The 21,966-nt window shown below is 35.1% G+C and overlaps 1 protein-coding gene across 2 annotated transcripts in view; it reads right to left on the reverse strand.

Annotated features, from left to right (window-relative positions):
• Positions 1-4,068: 4,068 nt before the first annotated feature.
• Positions 4,069-21,966, reverse strand: part of LOC120352475 (condensin-2 complex subunit H2-like) — a 36,250-nt gene continuing 18,352 nt past the window's right edge. For both annotated transcript variants that reach the window (XM_039433187.1, XM_039433188.1), the window contains exons 9-15: positions 19,881-20,073; positions 17,344-17,382; positions 15,826-15,876; positions 14,122-14,288; positions 12,172-12,399; positions 8,571-8,731; positions 4,069-5,515 (exon numbers count right to left, since the gene is read on the reverse strand). In XM_039433187.1, coding sequence (XP_039289121.1) covers positions 8,594-8,731; positions 12,172-12,399; positions 14,122-14,288; positions 15,826-15,876; positions 17,344-17,382; positions 19,881-20,073 — 816 coding nt within the window. In that variant the 3' untranslated portion in view covers positions 4,069-5,515; positions 8,571-8,593. The remainder of the gene's footprint in view (positions 5,516-8,570; positions 8,732-12,171; positions 12,400-14,121; positions 14,289-15,825; positions 15,877-17,343; positions 17,383-19,880; positions 20,074-21,966) is intronic.

Below are 21,966 nucleotides of genomic sequence, written 5' to 3' on the forward strand. Positions count from 1 at the left end.
AACGTTGCGGAGCTAGAAAAGGATAGCACTATCTATAATGCTTTGTCGAATGATGACAAGGACAACAAAACCTATGTTAATAAAATAGGTAGGTACTTTTTTTATACCAAATAAATGTATCAATATAATAAATAATATGATCTTGTATATTGCAGTGACGGCGAGCTATAGCTCTATACATCCTCAACGTTGGAACAGCAACACTTCTACGATTCGCATAACGGCAGCCGAACAATTTTCAACCAGTGGTTAAATGGCACATTGCAGTAGTGTACAGAAAGGCTTTACATCCAGATGTTTAAATGGAGGCTATAAATGAGACTAAAGCGAATTTTTGACAATATCTCAAGTCTCTTCAATTATGAGACTAATAGTTGTGTATTTATTATTGGGAATCGTAGAATTTATCAAAAAAGTTGAACAGTGCCCCATGAAGTTGAACAAAGTGTTACTCTTGCTCAGGAGCCTGAAAAAATGTAGCCTATACCGGAGGCCCATCTCCGCATATGCTATTTTGCCTTCTTTCAAAGTGTGATGACATATGCTATCACCTTGTGGGGTGATGCCTCTGAGATAAAAGATATTACTGCTGTTGCAGAAAAAACCATCTGGATTCTTTGTTAGCAGACTTTTTTTAGTAACTACATTGTTGGCAGGGAGTGATGATGAATGGCCTAGTGTCCGAAAGCGCTCCACTAATGTGAGTAGAAGCTAATAGCTCTTATTTATAAAATACCTGATTTTTATGTCATAATTAGTTGTTCAAGAGTGATTATATAACAAGCAGTTCGTAATGGGATTGAAGAGTACACTGTAGGCGTTGTGTCTCTATGAGAAGTGAGAGGCGATTCTCACTGTTTTCAATCCTTTCCTTTTCAGGTCAGCTATGAATGCCTTCAAGTGTCTATACTTTTCCTACCAGGGGTGATGTGCATGGCTATATAATTTATGGCACCAGAAACAGGCTGAGGCTAGACCTGTCATATTGTAGATTGTGGAGGAACCAGAGCAGTCTCATCCAGCCAGCCAGAATTGTGGACAAGCTGCCAGTTTCAGCCAGGAGTCTGCCTGGGACAGTTTTGAAAAGTAGACTGAGGGCTTTCCTTCAGGAGAACCCCTTTTATTACATGAGGGAGTTTTTATGACTGTGAGTAGATAATCCTTGCCTTAGGACCGCCGCAAATTAGACCCACGCTAATCCACGAAAAGCAACCCACGCCCTGGGATGTTTTGTAAACCATTGCTATAGAATTATTCATAATCAATTAGCTGACAAGTTGATTATTCATGGGATGTACTGGGTCCGGCAGTCAAACCTGACGGTTTTTGATATTGGATAAATTAAAAAGCTGTTGAGATATATTTATATTTTTTTTTTATTGTAAAGAGGAGAATTGGAAATTACATTTAGTATTAAAAAAAATTGAAAAATAGCTTACGGCGCAAAAATTACGTCATTTAAATGTTGACCACCATTTTCTGTACACTGTACGAGTCTCTTGGAAAAGTTCGTCATGACTCTCTCCAACGTTTGCCGCGGGATCTCACGAAGTTCTCGCCGAATATTCTCCTTCAGTTGATCCAAATTTCTTGGCTTGTCAATACACTCTTCCCTTGAGATACCCCCACAGATAAAAGTCACAAGGGGACAAGTCGGGAGAACGTGCTGGCCATTCAATGTCACCCCTGAGCGAGATCAGCTTGCCTGGGAAAAATCCTCTGAGTTGAGCCATGGAGGCCCGCGAGGTATGGGCAGTAGCTCCGTCCTGCTGAAACCATACCCTCCTGAGAGGTATGCGGTGGCGACGTAACTCAGGAATGAGAAAGTCACGGATCATGACAACATAACGCTCTGAGTTCACTGTCACTGTATGGCCACCCTCTTCAAAAAAATAAGGCCCTATAACTGTTGACCTACACACTGCAGCCCAGACAGTTACTTTTTCACAGTGAAGAGGCCGCTGATGAAGTTCCCGTGGGTTATTTGGGGCCCAATAACGGAAATTTTGTTTATTAACACATCCATTAAGGTGGAAATGAGCTTCGTCTGAAGTCAAAACAATGATTCCAGGGTCTTCCTCAATCTTTCTTAACATGGTTTCAGCAAAATTCAACCTTCTACCAAAATCTCCTGCTTGTAGCTCTTGAACAATAGCAATCTTGTAAGGGTGGAAGCTCAAGTCGTCATGAAGAATACGTCTCACAGACCGGTCGGAGATCCGAAGAGCTTGGGCGTGACGAATGGCAGAGCGACGAGGGCTCCGTTCAAAAGCATGACGAACAGCCTCAACGTTAGCAGGAGTTCTTACCGTTTGAGGTGATCCTCCTCTCCTTCTTGTGGTTCCAAACGCAGTGTTCTGAAAGTTCCGAACCCACAGAAGAATTGTGTTTCGTGACGGGATCGCACCACGAGGGGGAATGTTAAACCGTATACGGAAACTCCTTTGCGTTAGAATCACAGAATCATTATTTCTAAAAAACGTCTCGACTACAAACGCACGATGTTCAGCGGTCCAACGCTCCATTGTTACTGAACTAATGAACTTCCACTCAAGGTGAACAAGATGGCGCCCATCCCCACCCGCCCAGTCACCCCCACCACCACCTATCCCCACTTAAAAACCGTCAGGTTTGACTGCCGGACCCAGTATTATGATCATTACACAGATGTCTGGAGAAACCTAGCAATGGTTCACAAAACATTAGTCTTGCTGCTTGATATGTTTCATTGTATGCTTTGTGTATTTTGACTTGCAACTTTCGATCTTTTACTTTACCTGCCTTGAGGCAGCTTTTTATTGTTCTCGACTTGTACACTAGTTGTGGACATGCCTATGTAGTATGACCACGCCATGAACAGAATCACATTATTATTATTATCAAGTCATGTTATGAAGAACTTGAAAGAGAAAGTTTCAAAGTATTTTTCAATAACTTACAAGTGTTCGATGTGTCCTCCGGCTGCTGCACGGCAAACATCTACGCAGTAGCCAAACTCGTCCCACACGCGAGGGTCTTTCTAAATGATGGACCCATTTTCAAAAATTGGTATTTATTAAAGTAAAAATGCAAAATGGACAACCTTCATACCAATGGAAAGAGAAAGTTTCAAAGTTTTTTTTAATACCTTACAAGTGTTCAATATGGTGGTCTCCGGCTGCTGCACGATCTGCGGAACCGTATCACCGCTCCCGTGCACTCAAAAACACCAGATACGCTTTCTCGCGTGTGGCACGAGTTTGGCTACCACGTAGATGTTTGCCGTGCAGCAGCCGGAGGCCACATTGAACACTTGTAAGGTATTAAAAAAAAACTTTGAAACTTTCTCTTTCCATTGGTATAAAGGTTGTCCGTTTTGCATTTTTACTTTAATAAATACCAATTTTTAAAAATAGGTCCATCATTTAGAAAGACCCTGTATTATATAGAACAATATTTATAAACAATTATTGTCGAAAACGTTATTTTCCAAGTAAAGTTTGGCTTGCTAGCAACCAGTTTCTAAAATCTTAGTGATTGTGGGCTCCCAAAGCAAGCTTGGCAACGTTCTGAAGATTCTTATAAATTGTTATTTGTATTCGTATAAATAAGGCCATGACGGTTGGAAAATTAGAACAGTGGAAATTCAATAAACACAAAACAAGTTCACACAAAAAATATTATTATTGACATGAAAAAATGTACATAGAAAAATAGAGAACATCCAGTCATTTAAAGTGATTAAATTACAGTGTAATTACAAAATCAAATAGAAAATGCTAGTTGTTTTAGAACAATAGATTGTGTTGTTTTAGAACAATAGATTGTGTTGTTTTAGAACAATATTGTGAGGAGGGTCTAAGACTACCGGAGCTGTCTTTAATAAAAATAATTGAATTTACTTTTTTCAAATGTAGGCTATCTAAAATGCGGATAAAAATTATCATTATGATTAATCGCCAGAAATTTATTTATATTTATTTTTATATAAGTATAAAATTTATATTTTAAATAATTAGCAGTAAAAGTGTATATTGAGGTAGAACTGCATCTCCAATAAAGAAGTTGCTGAAGTATTTCTACTTAAAATTCTGTTATTTGAGATTAATAAAAGCCAAGGGTTTGAAAAAAGCTGTCAATAGATCTATAAAACAAATTTCAAAACAGGACACGTTCTATTCACAAATTTCCCTATCAAATTACATCTTTTACGCACATCGATTACAATATTCATGCTACTCAGAGATCTTCGATCGATTTTTCAACTCAGTTGATCAACACACAGAATCCACAAAAGTTTACATAAAACTTCTATTTTAGTACTGTAAAAATAATCCTATATTTTCACATCAACTTAATAGTATCGGTAATCTAAGACAGTGCTTACACCTATTTGTTCGTTGAAAATGAAAACTAATACATTTAATTACATCCCATATCCAAACGAAATCTTCCATACATTAACAGAGACCATATAAATACAGTAAACGCTTTTGCGTATGATAAGTATGTAAATTTAGATTCTTATAATAACAAACATATTCACAAGCATTCAACATAGTTGACATCTCTCAATATATAAAAATATGTACCTTCACTAATTATTGGAAATAATAATAGTTTTGCTTCAATTATTGTAAGAAATAGAGCTACAATGATCTAACAAGTAGAGGGTGATTTGAATTCGTATCATATTTTGTACCTGATTATTGGAATGAATTTTCTTATTTTATTCTATTCCTAGAGATACTCCAGTATCTATCAAATACTTCCGGCTCTCGCCAACAATTTCCGATCTTGACGGATGGAAATAAAAATTATTATAGGAAAATAGGCTGTGTTCTGAAAAAAATTACAATAATTCAAAATGTTGTAATTACGATTTTTCAATGATTTCCATGTAGGATGACAATCTCAAGTCAACCAGAAAACAAATACTAAAATAATACTGAAGAAATACAACTTTGTAAAATAGTATTTTGAGAAATGTAAAAAATAAGTAACTTCTCTTCTTATAAGAACTAATAAAGTTGAAGAAGTCACTAAAAAATGTTGGAGTCTTGATTTTATAAACAATTTTCTTTTAAAAATCAACACCATTCAAAACTGTTTTTCTACTCAACTTAAAAATTATACATTCCAGAAGTTTATAAAGTTTACACCTTGCTTAATGTCTTTGGACCTAAGGTATTTGTACGGAAAAACTGTTGATCTTAGATTTGAAAGCTCAAGAAACTTCTCAGTTTGTGATTTCTTAAAATTAAGTACATGAACTATATTAAATCTATTATGACATAATTTTCTATGTACAAAAAATTGACATCTGTTGATCTGTATAAAACACCACATTTAAAAACTAGAATCTAGTTTTAGAAACTAGTCATCAATAGAAACATTTAGCTTAATTCGTTATAAAAGTTAAACCTATCAATGGTTGTCAACATAGATAAATATTTACAGAGCTAAATGACAACACTCATTGTCATAAAATTCGTATCACACAGAGAACATACAGGCAGCATTTGGCTCAGGGTATCTGCAAGGAAAAGAGAAAACAACATATTACATTACTGATAAAAGGCTATGAGTTACAATATTTAAATGGGAACAATATGGATAGCACGATGCTGAAATAACTGTTATACTCACAGAAAATTTGCTATACATAATTTTAATGACGATTTTTAATGACAATTGAAACAAAAAATATGAAAACTCAAATCCATCCCCTCTTGAATGCTATTCGTATCATCTCCATTGCTTCACGTCTACTAAAAGAATTACTACAACTTGAATGAGAAAACCTGTCTGCCCAACCCTGAGTATTCCTTTGTCTCAAGAACATAACATTTTAGATATGGTAATTTCTTTAAAGAGAAAGCAACAAGTTCAAAGATGTAGAGATTGAGTCTTAATATTTAATTCTATAAATATAGGCTTACAGTGACAACTTTCTTTTGCAACCTCAATATTTCTGCAACCCTCGGAGAATTGCCCCATACAAGGAGACAGTATTTAATCAGGGACTGGAAAAACCCAAAGTATGCTATTCTCACACTGTTTGGAGTCACACATTGTCTGTCTTCCCCCTAATATTAACCCCCAAATTGACTATTGCACTTTCATAATAAGTATAAAATCTTAATTTCTAGCTACCATAAATATCTTATAAGTTTTACAATACAATAGTCTCAGTTGATTTCATGTTAATAATTAGATCTGATTGAATACTTTTGTGTGGTCGAGCTACTTTTTTCAAATTTTTCAATTCAAATTGAGTTTTATCTACAAAATCATTACAAATACAGTACATGTATAAATAATATAAAACACTTGCGAATTTTCCCCACATAGACAAGTCTGTATATACTTGTAACCAATTGTTGCAATAGACTTATATAACTTAGTGTTTCGTTTGGGAATACCATGGGCCATGGCTTTTCACCAGACAAAACAATAATTTTTAGATGAACGCTTTATAAAAATGAAAGAATAAGACGTTGATGTTGTCAATACCACTATATTTGTTCAAAAATTGATCATTACAGAGCCAGGTTTCAAAGTTAAACCTACCACATCTTCTGCTGTAGGTGTTACCAGTAGGTGTAATTGTTTACAGTGGTATAGACAACATCGACGTCTTATTCTTTCAATTATGGAAAAATACCACAAACCACAACATCTCATACCATACAATTAAATGCTTTATAACAGCTTCTGTTTTAAATCCATAAAACAGTAGTTATAAAGTAACATAAAACAGTACTTTATTGATAGTTTTGGATTAGTCCTAAAATAATTTATTAGTATCGCTGTCGAAACTCTAAAAAAGTAATGCAGGTACAAGCTCAATGTTGATGATGATTATAGACTGTACTCGTATTCGACAAAGCTAGAGTCGAAAGTTGATATGTTATATAGAAAATAGAGTTATCCCCCAATGGTTTTTTTTGTAAAGTGTTTTAAATTTAATCTCGAATGAGATATTGAATATTACTATCAATAGCTACACTATAATAAAGGAAAGAACTGGCTTAGACCCGCCGCAAAGTAGACCCACGCTAATCCACGAAAAGCAACCTACGCCGGGGGATGTTTTGTAAACCATTTCTAGGCTTTTCCAGACATCTGTGTAATATAATATGCAATGAATAATCCACTTGTCAGCTATGGAAATGAAAAAGACCATTATTAACAGATTATTAGCTCTATTCTTTTCTAATTCTGCACCGTTGCCAATTGCCAGGAATGTTTGTAGAAATATCAAGTACCGGATTATGAATAATTCTATAGCAATGGTTTACAAAACATCCCACGGCGTGGTTTGCTTTTCGTGGATTAGTGTGGTTCTACTTTGCGGCGGGCCTTATACACGTACGGGAAATTTAGGAAGATTATGTTTAACGCATCACTTCTGAACTACTGGACTGATCAACTTGAAATTTTGCACATGGATTCTTATCAACCGAGGATGGTTATAGGCCTATTTCAAACTCTTCAAGATTCTACTCGGTCAAGTTTTCAGTTTGTCAAGTTCTAAAATTGACCCTTGCGAAGCACGTGCTACCTGCTAGTTGTAGATATTATTTTGAAATAAAAAATCAGTAAAAGGATCAGAGTGAGAAGATGGCATTCAATTAGTTATCATAATTTTACTGATTCAAGAGTTAGGAATAGTATATTTCGCACCTAGAGCAGAAAATGAGATTTTTCCGGCTCAAAATCGGTTTTCAAGTCCGAGGCCGTAGGCAGAGGACTAGAAAAGATTGAGAGCCGGAAAAACATTTTTGCCCGTGGTGCAAACGATATTTTTCGCCACACTACAGGTTGCGAAGCGAATGCTGAATTAGTTTGATTCGAAATTCGAACTGAAATCATGGCGACTTCAGATGAAGAAAGTGGACACTCGCCCGATCTAGCGGATGACTTATTAACTACGGACTTCCAAGCGGCTGGAAAGAGTACACTTTCCGGGCTAGGCCGGAAAAGAAACCTGTTTCTTACATCAGACGAGAGTCGCCTGCAAACAAGGTCTTTCAGATCTACGTAGGGACTGGAAAACAGCTGCTTTCTGAGCAGTGTGGCGAAAAGATTTTACCGAATCATACATAAGCGCTAAGTGTTTTTTTTCATGTAATGATAACAAGTGGGAACCTTGAAAAAGGTTAAGAATCGTTGGACGTTAGTGAGGTCCACGTTATAATGGCAGTGTTTGATTAGCAATGGTATTGCTAACCTTGTCTATCATTCAACAAAGCGGATAGCGCCATCTCTTTCTCGCTTTGTTCTGTTGCCAGATCACCTTCTAACAATGTCAAATTAATAATTAATTAACAAAATATTTCATCTTAATTATTAAAATTCGTTATTGAATTATTGAAAAATATAATTGATTATTTTAAATGTGAATGAACCGTTAATATTACATCAATAAACCTGTATCAGCTACCGTCTATAGAAGATATTATAGTCCGATCTCTAAACAAGACAGAGGATCGGCAACGGTTTTTCCTATCTTTCCTCACTGCCATTATAACGTGGACTTCACTGTAGGAGGGAATAAGTTGTAAATGTGTGGTTGCAATACTTACCACTGGTTAATAAGGCTATCAATTCACTCGGGCTGCTGGTTTTCGATCATCCGGTGCATCTCTTCATGATGCCTCGTTCTGGTGATCAGCTTCAGTTGAATGCAATCCATTGCCATATCTTTGCTGTCTGTCTTTGTCAGTTCCACGTTCGCCGTGTTCGTCTAGAAAATAAATATAATGTTAGGCAGATTGTGATAGGTTTTATTGACTAATGTTTAGCTTGATCATCAGCATTATATAGAGTGCGGCAGCGAAACTTCCTTTTTTAAAAGTGAATAGAAAGTATTTATTTTTTGTAATGTAGACACAAAAGTCATTCTATTACCATCCACCCCATTACCAACGTATAAGTCTAATGTTCACATGTGGACCTCACCCACGCCTAATTTCTCCAGTGACCACATTCATATTTATTCGATCAAACACTTTACAATATTGGAAATAAAAACCTTCGCTAGTCCAAAACTTCTTCCCTTCCTAAATTTAGTTTATCAAAACTGTCCAAATTAGGATAATCTTCATCACATGAACAATTTTCACTTTCTGCAAGACTAATCAACTTAGTTGATTTAGGCCTGAATTTTGATAGGTTGATATAAACGTAAAATAAACCACTGAATAAACTCTTTAGACAGGCTACACACTGGTGTCTAGACATCAAAACTCGTGTCCGAGGTATGTCGCACGTAGAACCAACATGTAAAGTATTTTATTGCATGATGAATATTCACGGCAATGCGATAAAAACAGAGACAAGTACAAAAAACATACAAGTCTCATGGTATTTGATTAGACACAACAAGTGTTTAAGACAAGTGTCTCTACACTAGTGTGTAGCCCGCCTTAAAATACCGAAAATCTTCAAATCTTTACGATGATTCACTACACAGTATAAAAAGTTTTGTTTCAATTGGTTTTGAATATCAAATCAGGTAGGTGACGTCCCCAATTCTCCATACACTAAGTAAACCGCTTTCTGGCGTTTGTCATGACTCCTGCCAGCATTGCAGGCGTTATTTTCGCAATTTCTTCCCTGATATTGGTCTTCCAATCTTGTAGGGTCCTTGGAAGGTTCACTTAAAACAAGGGATTTCAAAAATTTCAAAAACCCTCTTAGAAAAAAATCACAAGGGTTCAAATCGCGAGATCGGGCTGGCCACTCCAAATTGAGATGAGGCGTCCTGGAACGTGTTGCCTCAATTGAAGTCACGTTTAGTCACAATACTTCACATACTTGCTTATGAAGACATGTTAAATTGCAATGACTTATCAGTGTGAGTTGCGTCATAAGCAACAATGTGAAGTATTGTGAGTAAACTTGTCTTTTCATGTCTTGTCTTGACAAAATAGTGTGCGCCCAGCCGTCTGTCATTCGACAAAGCAGATAGCTCTATCATTTTCTAGCTCTGTAATGTTGCCAAATGGTTTGTATGCTTTGGAAAAATTTAATCAACTACTAAAATATTCAATCTCAATTATGAAAATGTATTATTAAATCTCGAGAAGATGTATTTTGTTGGTGAATAAAATATATCTGATATAGAATTGATCATAATGATTATTAACTAGGGATGGGTATCAAAAGACAAAACATCGATGTTTTATTCTCCTAAACATCGATAAGTGAAAAACATCGAACAGTAAACATCGATGTTTGATGTTGAAACATCGATGTTTCTAAACATCGATGTATCGATACCCATCCCTATTATTAACAAGAATAAACAATTAATACTATATCAGATATCACAGTTATCTACTATAGAAAGCCGCGGATAAAGATAATTGATCACCATTTCCTCCTATCATTCCCACTGACATTATCACAGGTTTCCTCAGCGTAACAACAATCTTTATTTGCCCATGCACAGACTTACCGCCTATGAGAAGGGAGCCTTATATGCAGGCATAACAAATATGATTAATTGAAGAACGAGTTGAAAACTGAGACTAATCCTATACTATTAAACGAGCAATTTCTGTTTATATGTTTGTATTTCACCGGATCTCGAAAACGGCTCTAACGATTCTCACCAAATTCAGATCATATAATATAATAATAATATAATATTTATAATATAATAATTCGATTTACGCTTTATAATAGTTTATAATATAATAATTCGATTGCACTACGTCTCATCCCTGGGAAAACTCGCTGAAGGACATTAAAAGGATTTATTCATCCTTGGAAAAACAGATGATATTTTCGTCGTCTTTTGATGATGGAAGTGAATGAGCGAGTGCATGTGTGTGGGACTGAGACAAAATTATGACTCAGCTGTTGAACTTTTGTAATCATTCAATCAGGTACTAAGTGCCGGTTGTACAAAAGCCGGTTGAATTTTAATCCCGATTAATTCCAGTAGAACCAATCAGATAAGCTATCTTTTTGTAATGGTCTTCTCTGATTTGGTTCACGTGAAATTAATCAGGATTAAAGTTTAACATGCTTTTGTGAGAGAAATTTTTGCATTCCTCTGGGAATTAATCTCAATCCACTGTGATTAGATAGAACCTTTCTGTATGAACTATAAATATATTATAATTTCTTCTTTCGTAATAAATGCTACTATATATTTAAACGTAATAAACAAACAACTATACATAGCGCAACTATACAGAAATTATTTGTCAGCCCGGGAAGGACAAATAATTTTTGTATAGAAGCAGCCATCGAATATCCATCTAGCTGTTTACCCTGTTGTCAATACCGAGTGATTCAAAAAGGTCTTTACAACTTTGAAAATTCATATAAATCTTATTAAACAAGGTACAGAGCTGGTTTTGGTGTTGTTTTAAAGGAAAATTCTTCAAGTTTTTTTACCTTGAACTAAAGATGTTCTATGTGACTTCCGTTGGTTATCCTGCAGACATCCCATCGATAGTAGATTTCTTCCCAGACTCGCAATAGCATTTCAGGTGTAACTTGCTCAACAGCAGGGCAAATCCTTGCTCTAAATTCAGGTAGAGTGGCTGGCAAAGAAGATACGTACACCATATCTTTTATGAAACCTCACCAGAAAAAATCCAGCGGTGTTAGGTCTGGGGAACGAGGGGGCCATGCAATTGGCGCATTACAGACAATCCACTAATTTGGAAAGCAGTCATTAAGAAAATCCCGGGCGTCAGACAGATAATGTGGTGGAGCGCCATCTTGCATAAAGAAAACATTTCGTTCTCGGTCATCCTCATCGATCTATGATATCACAAAATTTCTGCAACATATCAAGGTACACTATGTCGTTTTTCAAACCAAGACACACAGCTAGCACGCTCGGGTCCAGTGAAGGTAGCCATCTTTGACGTAACTGCCGCTAGCGCTTGTCCGGCGCGACCAGGCACTAGCGGACTACGCGAGTCAAAACTTTGAGTGTTCTCCTTTAAAACAACTCCAAAACCAGCTCTGTATCTTTTTTAATAAGATTTATATGAATTTTCAAAGTTGTGAAGTCCTTTTTGAACCACTCGGTATCTGCAGTAGCAGAAGTCTTCGGGGTGATTTACAGTATTTAATTGGGACTTCCGTTTGATAATAATTATTTTGTTTTGTGTAATTTGTATTGAATTGTTTATTGAATAATTGATTGATTAAACTTACCAGACAAAGGGTAGATAAGAAAGTTCTGGCGACCTCCTCGCGAGGAAATCCGGCAACAATGTGACCGAACTCGGCGATGGTGCCCTCGTCGCCGGGGAAGGCGTCCAGCACGAGCGTGCCGTAGTCGTGGATGCGGAAGGCGCTGCGTCGCTCGGCGATCTCCAGCTTCGGTCGGATCAGTTGGTGCCACTGTGAAACGCGCTCTGCCAGCGCCGCCATTTCTTCCGCCTAAAAATACAAACCCATCCAATATTTACCACAATTCACAAGATTTCTTTAATAGTCCAGTCAAGGGAAGGTTATAGAGGGAAAAGTTGGCAAGACAATTTTTGACCTCACAGTTCTGTTAAGGGTAGTAAGAAGGTAAACATATCAAAAGTCCCCACCCCTACCCCCTGTTCTAAGGGGGTGGGGGTGGTTTAAAGGTACAATTTTTTGGTTTATCCCATAAAACTCAAAAACTATGTATCTAACTTAACTGTCATATAACAAATTGAAGCTTACATAATTTCCTACAATATTCATTGTAAAACTTTTTTTATATCTCCTCTAGTTTCCGAGATATCCGCTCTTAAAGATGTGACTTTTTTGAAAAAAAAAAACCGTTTGCCACCAATTTTTTTCTGATTTTGCTCTTATAACTTTTAAAAATCGATGAAAAAAATCCATGTTGATTATGAGCTTATAGAGCATTAAATTCTCTTCAATTTGATAATAATTTCACACTTTTACGAATTTCCCTACACCTTTTGCAGCAGTTCTAGTGTTGAGTGTGAAATCTCCATTTTTGCAACAATAGACCAATTGACAATGGAATTTTGAGGGAATGTTTTAAACAAAATTTTTGACTTTGCAGCTTTGTTGAGACTAGTTAGGAGGAGAACATATTAAGAGTCCCCATTCCCAAAACATGTGCTAAGGGGATGCGGGTGGTTTAAATGTTGCATTTTTCAGCGTTTTGCTTCCACGCTCATATCTTGAGAACAATGCGTTCAACAAACATAACTAACTATTCAAAAATATAAATTCTCTACACGTTTTGTTCAGTGGAATTTTGTGATATTCCCATCAGTTACCGAGATATTCGCTCTTTAAGGAGTGTAATTGTTAAAATAACAGGTTTTTATCCAATGTTTTGCTATTTCAGGGCTTATAACTCTCCAACAATGCAACATAAGAACTGATAATAATCGTAGGTTTGTAGAGAATTAAATTCTCTTTGAAATGATGTATAATTTCACTATTCCAAGTTTTCCTTTCATTGTTATAGCAGCTTCAATGTAAGGGGTGAAATTTTCATTGCTGCAACAATTGATCGTTTGATAATGACATTTGAAGTGGGTGTCTGTGACACAAATTTTGACTGCATCTTGATTCGGACTAGTTAGTAGGTGAATATAGCAAAAGTGAGCATCTTCTTCCGCTCTGTTGAAGGTGTGGAGCCGCTGAGTTGACACTTGTTGCAGCAATGAAAATTTCACCCCCAACATTGAAGCTTCTATAACCATGAAAGGGAAACTTGGAATAGTGAAATAATACTTCGTTTTAAAGATAATGCAATGCTCTACAAATCTACGATAAGCATCAGTTTACAGGATGCATTGTTGGAGTTATAAGCCCTGAAAGAGCAAAACATTGGATAAAAACCTGTTATTTTAACAATTACACTCCTTAAAGAGCGAATATCTCGGTAACTGTTGGGAATATCACAAAATTCCACTGGACAAAAAGTGTAGAGAATTTATCAAGCTTCATTTTTGAATAAGTAGTTGAGTCGGTTGATCGCATTGTTCTCAGGATATGGGCGTGGAAGCAAAAATTTCACCCCCTAGATTGAAGCTGCTATAACAATGAAAGGAATGCAACTTCTACATGATGAAGAATTATTCACTTTCATGCATGATACATATTAGTAATTCAAATAAATGATTTGCTAGACCAAAAAATTACCTCATTCTCGAGTACTCGGTTTTTGTAGGCCTCCATGGTTTTTACGGCTTCATTTTCGTAGCTTCCTTCTTGGGGCCCGATGTCATTGTCTTCCAGTCTTAGATCGGGAAGAAGATCAATGTCTCCCACATCATCGTCAAAATGGTCTTCAACGAATCCGTTGAAACCTGAATTGAAAAACATCAATTTAACATGAATAAACTTGAAATTATGTAAGTATCCTTTATAAATAAGTGAGCTACACTCTTGAAATAATCACTCAAAAAATATTGGGATTACAATATTATAACATGGCAGGTAACAGGTCGTTCTATGCTAGTTTGAAATTATTCAAGTCTCGACTATTTTCCAGAGCAACAAAAATGAAATTATGTAAGGCATTAGTCAGGTCTGTAGTATGTTATGGCTCTGAGATTGGGTACTCACTGCTGGGGACATAGAAAGGCTTCGAATCTTTGAAAGAAAGGTTATTAGGAGGATAGTAGGCCCTATTTACGAAAATGGAATTTGAAGGAGAAAAAATAGCGAAATCGAGCGCTTCCTAGGGAGTGAAAACATCGTCCGATTTATTAAAGCTGGAAAGATTAGGTGGATGGGGCACTTGGTGAAAATGAGTGATGAAAGGATTGCCAAATGTATGTGGAGGGAAAGAGTATATAGAATAGAAGAAGGAAAGGAAGGCCAAGGAATAGATGGACAGGACAGATGATGTAGAGCAGGATTTGAGAATGCTTGGAGTTCGCAGCTGGAAAAGGCAGGATGAGGATCGGGAGAGAAGGAGAGGCTTTGTGAGGGAGGCCAAGGGTTGTAGCGACCTGTAGAGCTGAGGAGTAAGTAATTATCACAAGTGGATAACAATCTCAACTATTTCTAAAATCTTTAGCTATATATTATTAGATGCATGGGTTCGAATAAAACATAGTTCAGAAGCTCTCTTCAAGTTAGATAAGTGAATAGTTTAAAATTGAAGATAAACATTGACCGCTTAGTCTTGTCGCACATGATTGATTCATAGTCAACTTTCATTATTTCATTTCAAATTATGATCCTTCTTTACTGACTTCATTATCAAGTTGTAGTATTCACGCTGTATATTGGAAATGGAAACATATTATTGAAAGCCCAAAAAGTAATCAATAAAAGCGGGGCTCACCAAAACATTTCCAGCCATATTTTCATCAATAGATTTTTTTTTCAAATCAAATCATTTATTTCGCCATTTAAAAAAACAATCACAAATAAAGAGCAAATCAAATATGATAAACAATAAATTTAAACAAAATACAAGTGTTAACTTAAAAATAAGGAAATAATAATACAAAATCATAAATATCTCTTTACGTATGTATATATAATTTACGTGTTATATATGGCATAACCAGCAAAATTTGAGCCTAAGAATCTGAAATTCACTTCCTTTAATACATTATTCAAAAAACAGTATTTTCATTAAATACGGTCGTTTATTAAAAAAAAACTCCTTCAAAAGAGAGAATAAATAAACACACTGAATGAAAAAGACTAAGAAGTTGTCAAAAAAATATATAAATAAATAAACACATTTTTTTATTACATTATTGAATAAATTGATAAAGGATGTGGGATAGTAGCAAAGAATATTACAAAAACTCAAGGAAGAAAAAATTTTACACGAAATTGAAAATTATGGGATTGTAAAAAAATTAGATAAATAGTTGTTTATACCTCCTCCCTCGTCATCACTGTCGGGGTCCATTTCATCGAAGCCACGGAAATCTGAAAATTATTAATACAAAATAATTAATGAGAAATATACAGCTGGGTTTAGACGCTTAAACCATTTGCGCAGTTGAATTGCTGGTGTGAAAGGTGGTTTGAGGCTTGCTTGCGCAAGCCAAAAATTCTGGCTTGAGAAAATTCTTTTCTAACAGAAATCGGCTTGCGGTTGGAGTATTGGAATGAGCGTTTAAACACTGCTCAAGCCATTTGCGCAAACTGTCAGGCCAAAACTACGTTTTCGCATATGCGCACGCGAATCCTACCCTCAACTCAACGTCAACTCAACGGCTAATTTGACTTTGATTTTTATTCATTATTACCTATTCAAGTTTTCGTGCTAAATATATTATTGTTTAGTTCTCAAGTGTCTATAATATTAGTATCTCATAATAATTAATAAATATGGCAAATGAAAAAGAGGTCTTGAGTGATTTCATAGAAGTTTATAAATCTATAACAATCTGATATAGATCAAAACTGATATGGATACAATACTGATAGCAGTTTAGCTGGTTTTAGGTTAGTAGCAGTATGGTATAGTAGCAGTGAAACTCACAAGACAAATTGCACAAACTGAACTGAGCGTGTGAACAGAAGAATTTTATTTCGCTCGTTTGCGCAAATTTGGCTTGCGCATGTAAACCCAGCTTAAGAGTACCTACAGATACAAAATAGCTTGAATATTATTTATTATATATTATTTATTAATATTATTAATATATATATATTAATATTATTTATATATATATATTATTAATATTATTTATTAGAATATTTTATTTATTCAACACAGCAAAACGAGAACATCATGAAGTTGAATATCGTCACTATAATCTAATATTAATACAAATTATGAATCTACAAACTAATCAAATACTAAAATCGATATTAATACATATTATAAAATTTATGTGAATGTCAAACATAATATTTGAGTCAACACAATGTTGTATCATTCATCATATATGGTGAAATACACTACCTACAAACCAACTTTTGTTCATTTTATACTGACTCATTCAAAATTTATTGCAATCTGATGAAGCTCGGATTTCAAGTGAAAATTGTATGAAGAATAATCATTTTCCTAACACAGGAATCATAAAAGAACATAGAATTCAAAAATAGACCTTGATCTTTATTTTTTTGCCAGGCTGAATCTCCATATCTAATTTGCTATGATCATACAAGCTTAAGCTTCATACAAGATAACCTGATTCATTTCAATAATGAATGACGATATTTATTTGAAAAGAAAAACAATTAATTGAAAAATGGTTAGGTTTTTTCAATAGCATTATAAGAATAAATGACAATTTCTAGTTACACAAAAGCATTTTATAATAAGAGTCAACAAACGCGTGTTTTCAACAATACACTTACTTGATAATTCTGACCTACATAAAATTAATTGATGAAAAAGTGACTTGAAAAGTAAATGAGGAAAAAAAAAGTTCTACTCACTTGGACTCGCACTCCTAGCTGCACTATTGAATACCAGTTCTGAAACAAATTCAACGAGAAGTATATCAGAATAACTAAGAAATTTCAAACATAGAATCGATACATAAATAACAAGAATTTATTACAATATTCCAGTAAATTAAAATTGATTTATATAATTTCTTAAATTATGTTCAAATCCAACTTCTAGAGTCTAGCGAATAACTCTGATTGGATAAACACAGAGAAAGAGTGGGCAGCTAGCTTTGAAAATTACAATTTGAAATTCAACATCAAACATGAACGATTATCAAGTTCGTGACACGTTTATTAGTCGGTCCCGGCTGCCTAATAACAGTTGTTAGGTCATGTCAGAGGCCCTGGAATTGATGAGGTGCGACCTGAAAACTCTGACACCAGACCTGAGCCAGCCAGGTCACTCGATATTATTATTGTTCAGTTCTAGGTGCTTATTTTTCGCTTAGAAATCTTAGAGACAAATCAGTTATTATCATAACATCAATCTGAGTCAAATTCTGAATAAGATGTTTAAGTTTATATTGGATAAAGCATTAGTTTGTAAAATTAACACTATTATCAGTATGAAAATTTGTACGCACAAATGATTTTCACATTTTTTAACAATCTTGTAACCTAATCAAACAGTTTCATGAAAATATTGTCACAAAAAAAACTAAGATAGCTTGTTTTTGGCCTGTTGTACATGTTAGAATATAGCATTAAATTAAAATTAATTTATATAACTTTAATTTTATCATTTCTTAAATTATGTTCAAAGCAAACTCCTAGAGTCTGAAGAATAACTCTTAATGAATTATTACTATTATATTCTTATTTAACTGTTCTTATTCTTCTATTCTTATAACTATTCTTATACAGAGTTGTGCAGAGGAAACGCATGTTTTTCGAACAGTCAGTACTCGTCAACGGGAGAGGGAATTGCCCTGGAACGAATGTTGGCAGACGACCCATACTATGCCATTTCAGTCGCTATGAGCGTTGGAACGTACAACATCGTGTGTTCGCTGTTAAGCAGTTTTTTTTTTTAGAAACAATGAATCTGTAGTCAAAGTGCAACGCTTTTTCGTCAATATTTCAAAGTTGAGGGTCGAGGCCCGATCGAAATACTGTACTCCGATGGGTTGCAGCGTTTAGGAGTACTAGTTCTGTGATGAAAAAGAAACCACCTGGTCTTCCCCATTCCCCGGAAAGTGTAGACCGAGTCAGAACGGCAGTTGTTACTAGACCTAGACGATCGACACTGATTCGGTCTACATTTTCAGGAGTACGAACTGAACGGGAAAGACCAGGTGGTTTCTTTTTCATCACAGAACTAGTACTCCTAAACGCTGCAACCCATCGGAGTACAGTATTTCGATCGAGCATTGCACCTCGACCCTCAACTCTAAAATATTGACGAAAAAGCGTTGCACTGTGACTACAGATTCATTGTTTCTAAAAAAAAACTGCTCAACAGCGAACACACGACGTTGTACGTTCCAACGCTCGTAGCAACTGAGATGGCATAGTATGGGTCGTCTGGCAACATTCGTTCCAGGGCAATACCCTCTCCCGTTGACGAGTACTGGCTGTTCGAAAAACATGCGTTTCCTCTGCACAACCCTGTATAACAATTGTGGTAGCCACACCAATGAATGTGAGTGTTTTTTTCACTTTAAAGTTATATAAGAATACAATAGCTCAGGGGTCTTCAACCTTTTTCATCCAAGGGCTACATTGTTAATTCTAAGGAGGCTTAGAGGGCCAATAACAAGGATGTACGTGGTATTTGACTTGTGGACCACAAACGACGGGGGATTTGGGAGGTGTAAAATTATTATATTTCCATTAAAATAATATGAGGAGTTCTAAGCAGGTTTAATTAAAACACAGGAAGAAACAAACCAATTCATTTCATTTCAATACAAAGTCAAATCTATTGAGTATAAAAAAGTCATAAGAAAACTTGAGAATGCATGAGTTTAACAAGTTAAACAAAATGTGATAACTTTTTTTAATAGTAATAAGACAACTTGACAATACACGAATTTACAAAAAGTTACCAAGTTAAAAGAGAATATTTATTTTTATTGAGAAGATAGCATTTGTTTTCCACTCAAAATGTCCGCCCATTTAGGATCGAACTTTGTGGTTCCAATCATTAAAATTGATTTTAAATGTTCATCTGATAAGGAAGATCTGTATTCGGATTTAACAAACTTCATTTTAGAAAATGTCTGCTCACAATTGTAGGTAGATCCAAAAAGAGAAAACATAGCTTCAGCATGGTTTTTTATGTTTTTAAAGTCTTTTTCTGGGATAGAACTGTTAAATGGAAGTAGGTTACCTTCTTCTTGTAAATATATATTTTTTAAAATCTGTTGCAATACCTAACTCTTGGCGGGCCGGACAAAATCCATCCGCGGGCCGGACGTGGCCCGCGGGCCGTAGGTTGGAGAGCCCTGCAATAGCTAATTACAGTTATAACCTATGTTATTACATAGGAGTAAGGACTCCTATTCAGAAGTATCACCTACCATTGTAATTCCGTCTTCTTCTAAGCTGAATCTGTCTCTTTAGTTGGCACTCAGCTTTGAAAACCGTCAGAAATTCATAGTCATGCAGATCGCCATCAATTTTCGAGCTTTTCACATACTGCTCAATCATCCAGTCAATGATCAGATAAGAATTGGCATTCTGATCCAATTCACACATCTTTCGTTTTCTTTTCTGCAACACAATATAAGAATCCAGCTTGAATAATTAATAATTATATTTCCGATATGAAATAATCCTATTTCAAATGCACTAGTTAGTAACGGGCGCTAAGAGTAAATAAATACACTGAGCACATCTGATATAGTGCATTTCACATTAAAAAATGCAGCAAGTGGAGAAATGCAATAGTCAAAAATTTTTAACTTTAAAAATATAAAAGATGAAATCACCTCAGCTAAGCTACTTGGTATTATTCTCGATACAAAACTAACATGGACATGCCACATTGACTGGTTATGTGGTCGGCTCAGTAGAGTGGTTTTTCTTATAAGACGTCTGAGAACTCTTGTTCCTCAACAATATTTGAGGACGTCCTACTTCGGGTTGTTCCAGAGTTTGATTCAATATGGACTTATTATATGGGGCGGAGCAGCCGATACTAGTAGGGTGCTGCTTCTTCAAAAAAAGTAGTGAGGCTTATGGCCAATGCTGACTACCTCGCTCATTGTCGTCCAATATTTGTCTCGATGGAGGTAATGACTGTGTTCAGCCTGTATGTCATGCAACTCGTAGTCACGGTCAGGGACGAGTTGGATGTTCTTGAATGTGGGTCTGAGATACACAGGCATTTCACCAGACAAGCATGTCATCTGAATGCTCCTTTTGTCAGGCTAAAAAAACTTCAAGGCCATTATAGAATATTATCAATCAAGGCATTCAATAAGCTGCCTGTTAGTGTGAGAAATATGAATCAAGGCCGTTTTAAAACACAAGTTAAAAAACTGCTAACAGAGAACCCATTTTATAATGTAGAAGAATTCTTCAATTTGCCCGTTGATGTAATAAATACTTATTTTGAGTGATGATTATATGTGTATAGATTGGCTCAGTTAGTTTTATAGGATTTTATTCTTGACGACACCAAATGTACATTGAAATGTATTTATTGGTGGATTAACATATTCTAATATATTCAATTATTTTTTCGTTGAGCGCTAAATCATGCAAACAGCACGACGTTTATTGGGAGATGGGACTGATTTTAAATTAATTGTTTAAGCCTGTTGATGATGATTAATCCTACCTCGAATATTCCATATTGTAAATTGAAATATTTTTTTTATATTTACAATGCAAAAAAATACTAATGTAATAACATTGGCAGATAAAATAATAAGGTAGTCCTTGTGCTATTTTTCTTCCAAATTTATAGGTGACCAAGATAAGGTTAGAATTTTACGTGTACAATTTTTATAAAATTTTATTCCAAAATAAACATTAAAATTATATATTTTGAATTTAGATGGCTTGAATTAATAAATTGATATGGAATATCGAATATTCCACATCGTACATTCGAATATTTACTTCACCAAATGATGAATTATCATAATTAGGATGAAATACTTTGATAACTTACAATATTTTTCTACGAGGCAAAATCGTGAGCGGGAAATGATCAATTACAAAAACAATCGGAATTCAAGGTAGAATCTTGAAAGAAAGCTAATTCCTCACTACTGTACGTCAATTTCAATAAAAAATACAAATTTTTAAATCTATCTACGAAAAATTGTACGTTTATTAAGTTTAAAAAACTTTTAAATGAATGTTTTTAAATACAGGGTGTTATAACAAAAAGACAAAACTAGAAAAAAATATTATAATTTTTCAAATTCATAAAACAAAATGGCGGCCATTTAGAATGTTGTTTCTTAAATAACTCGGAAACCGTTGGTTTTACAAAAACTTTACAATAATAACTTTTTTAGTAAATTTGATTGCCTATCGATTGGTACCAGATTTTTTTAAGATTGGACCAATATTAACTGAGATATGACAGCCTTGGTGATAGGTGACCACTGAAAGTTTGCAGTGCGAACCAAGGCATGCTGATAGAGTCGC

Source organism: Nilaparvata lugens, chromosome 7, assembly GCF_014356525.2.
Source record: "Nilaparvata lugens isolate BPH chromosome 7, ASM1435652v1, whole genome shotgun sequence".
Lineage (NCBI taxonomy): Eukaryota > Metazoa > Arthropoda > Insecta > Hemiptera > Delphacidae > Nilaparvata > Nilaparvata lugens.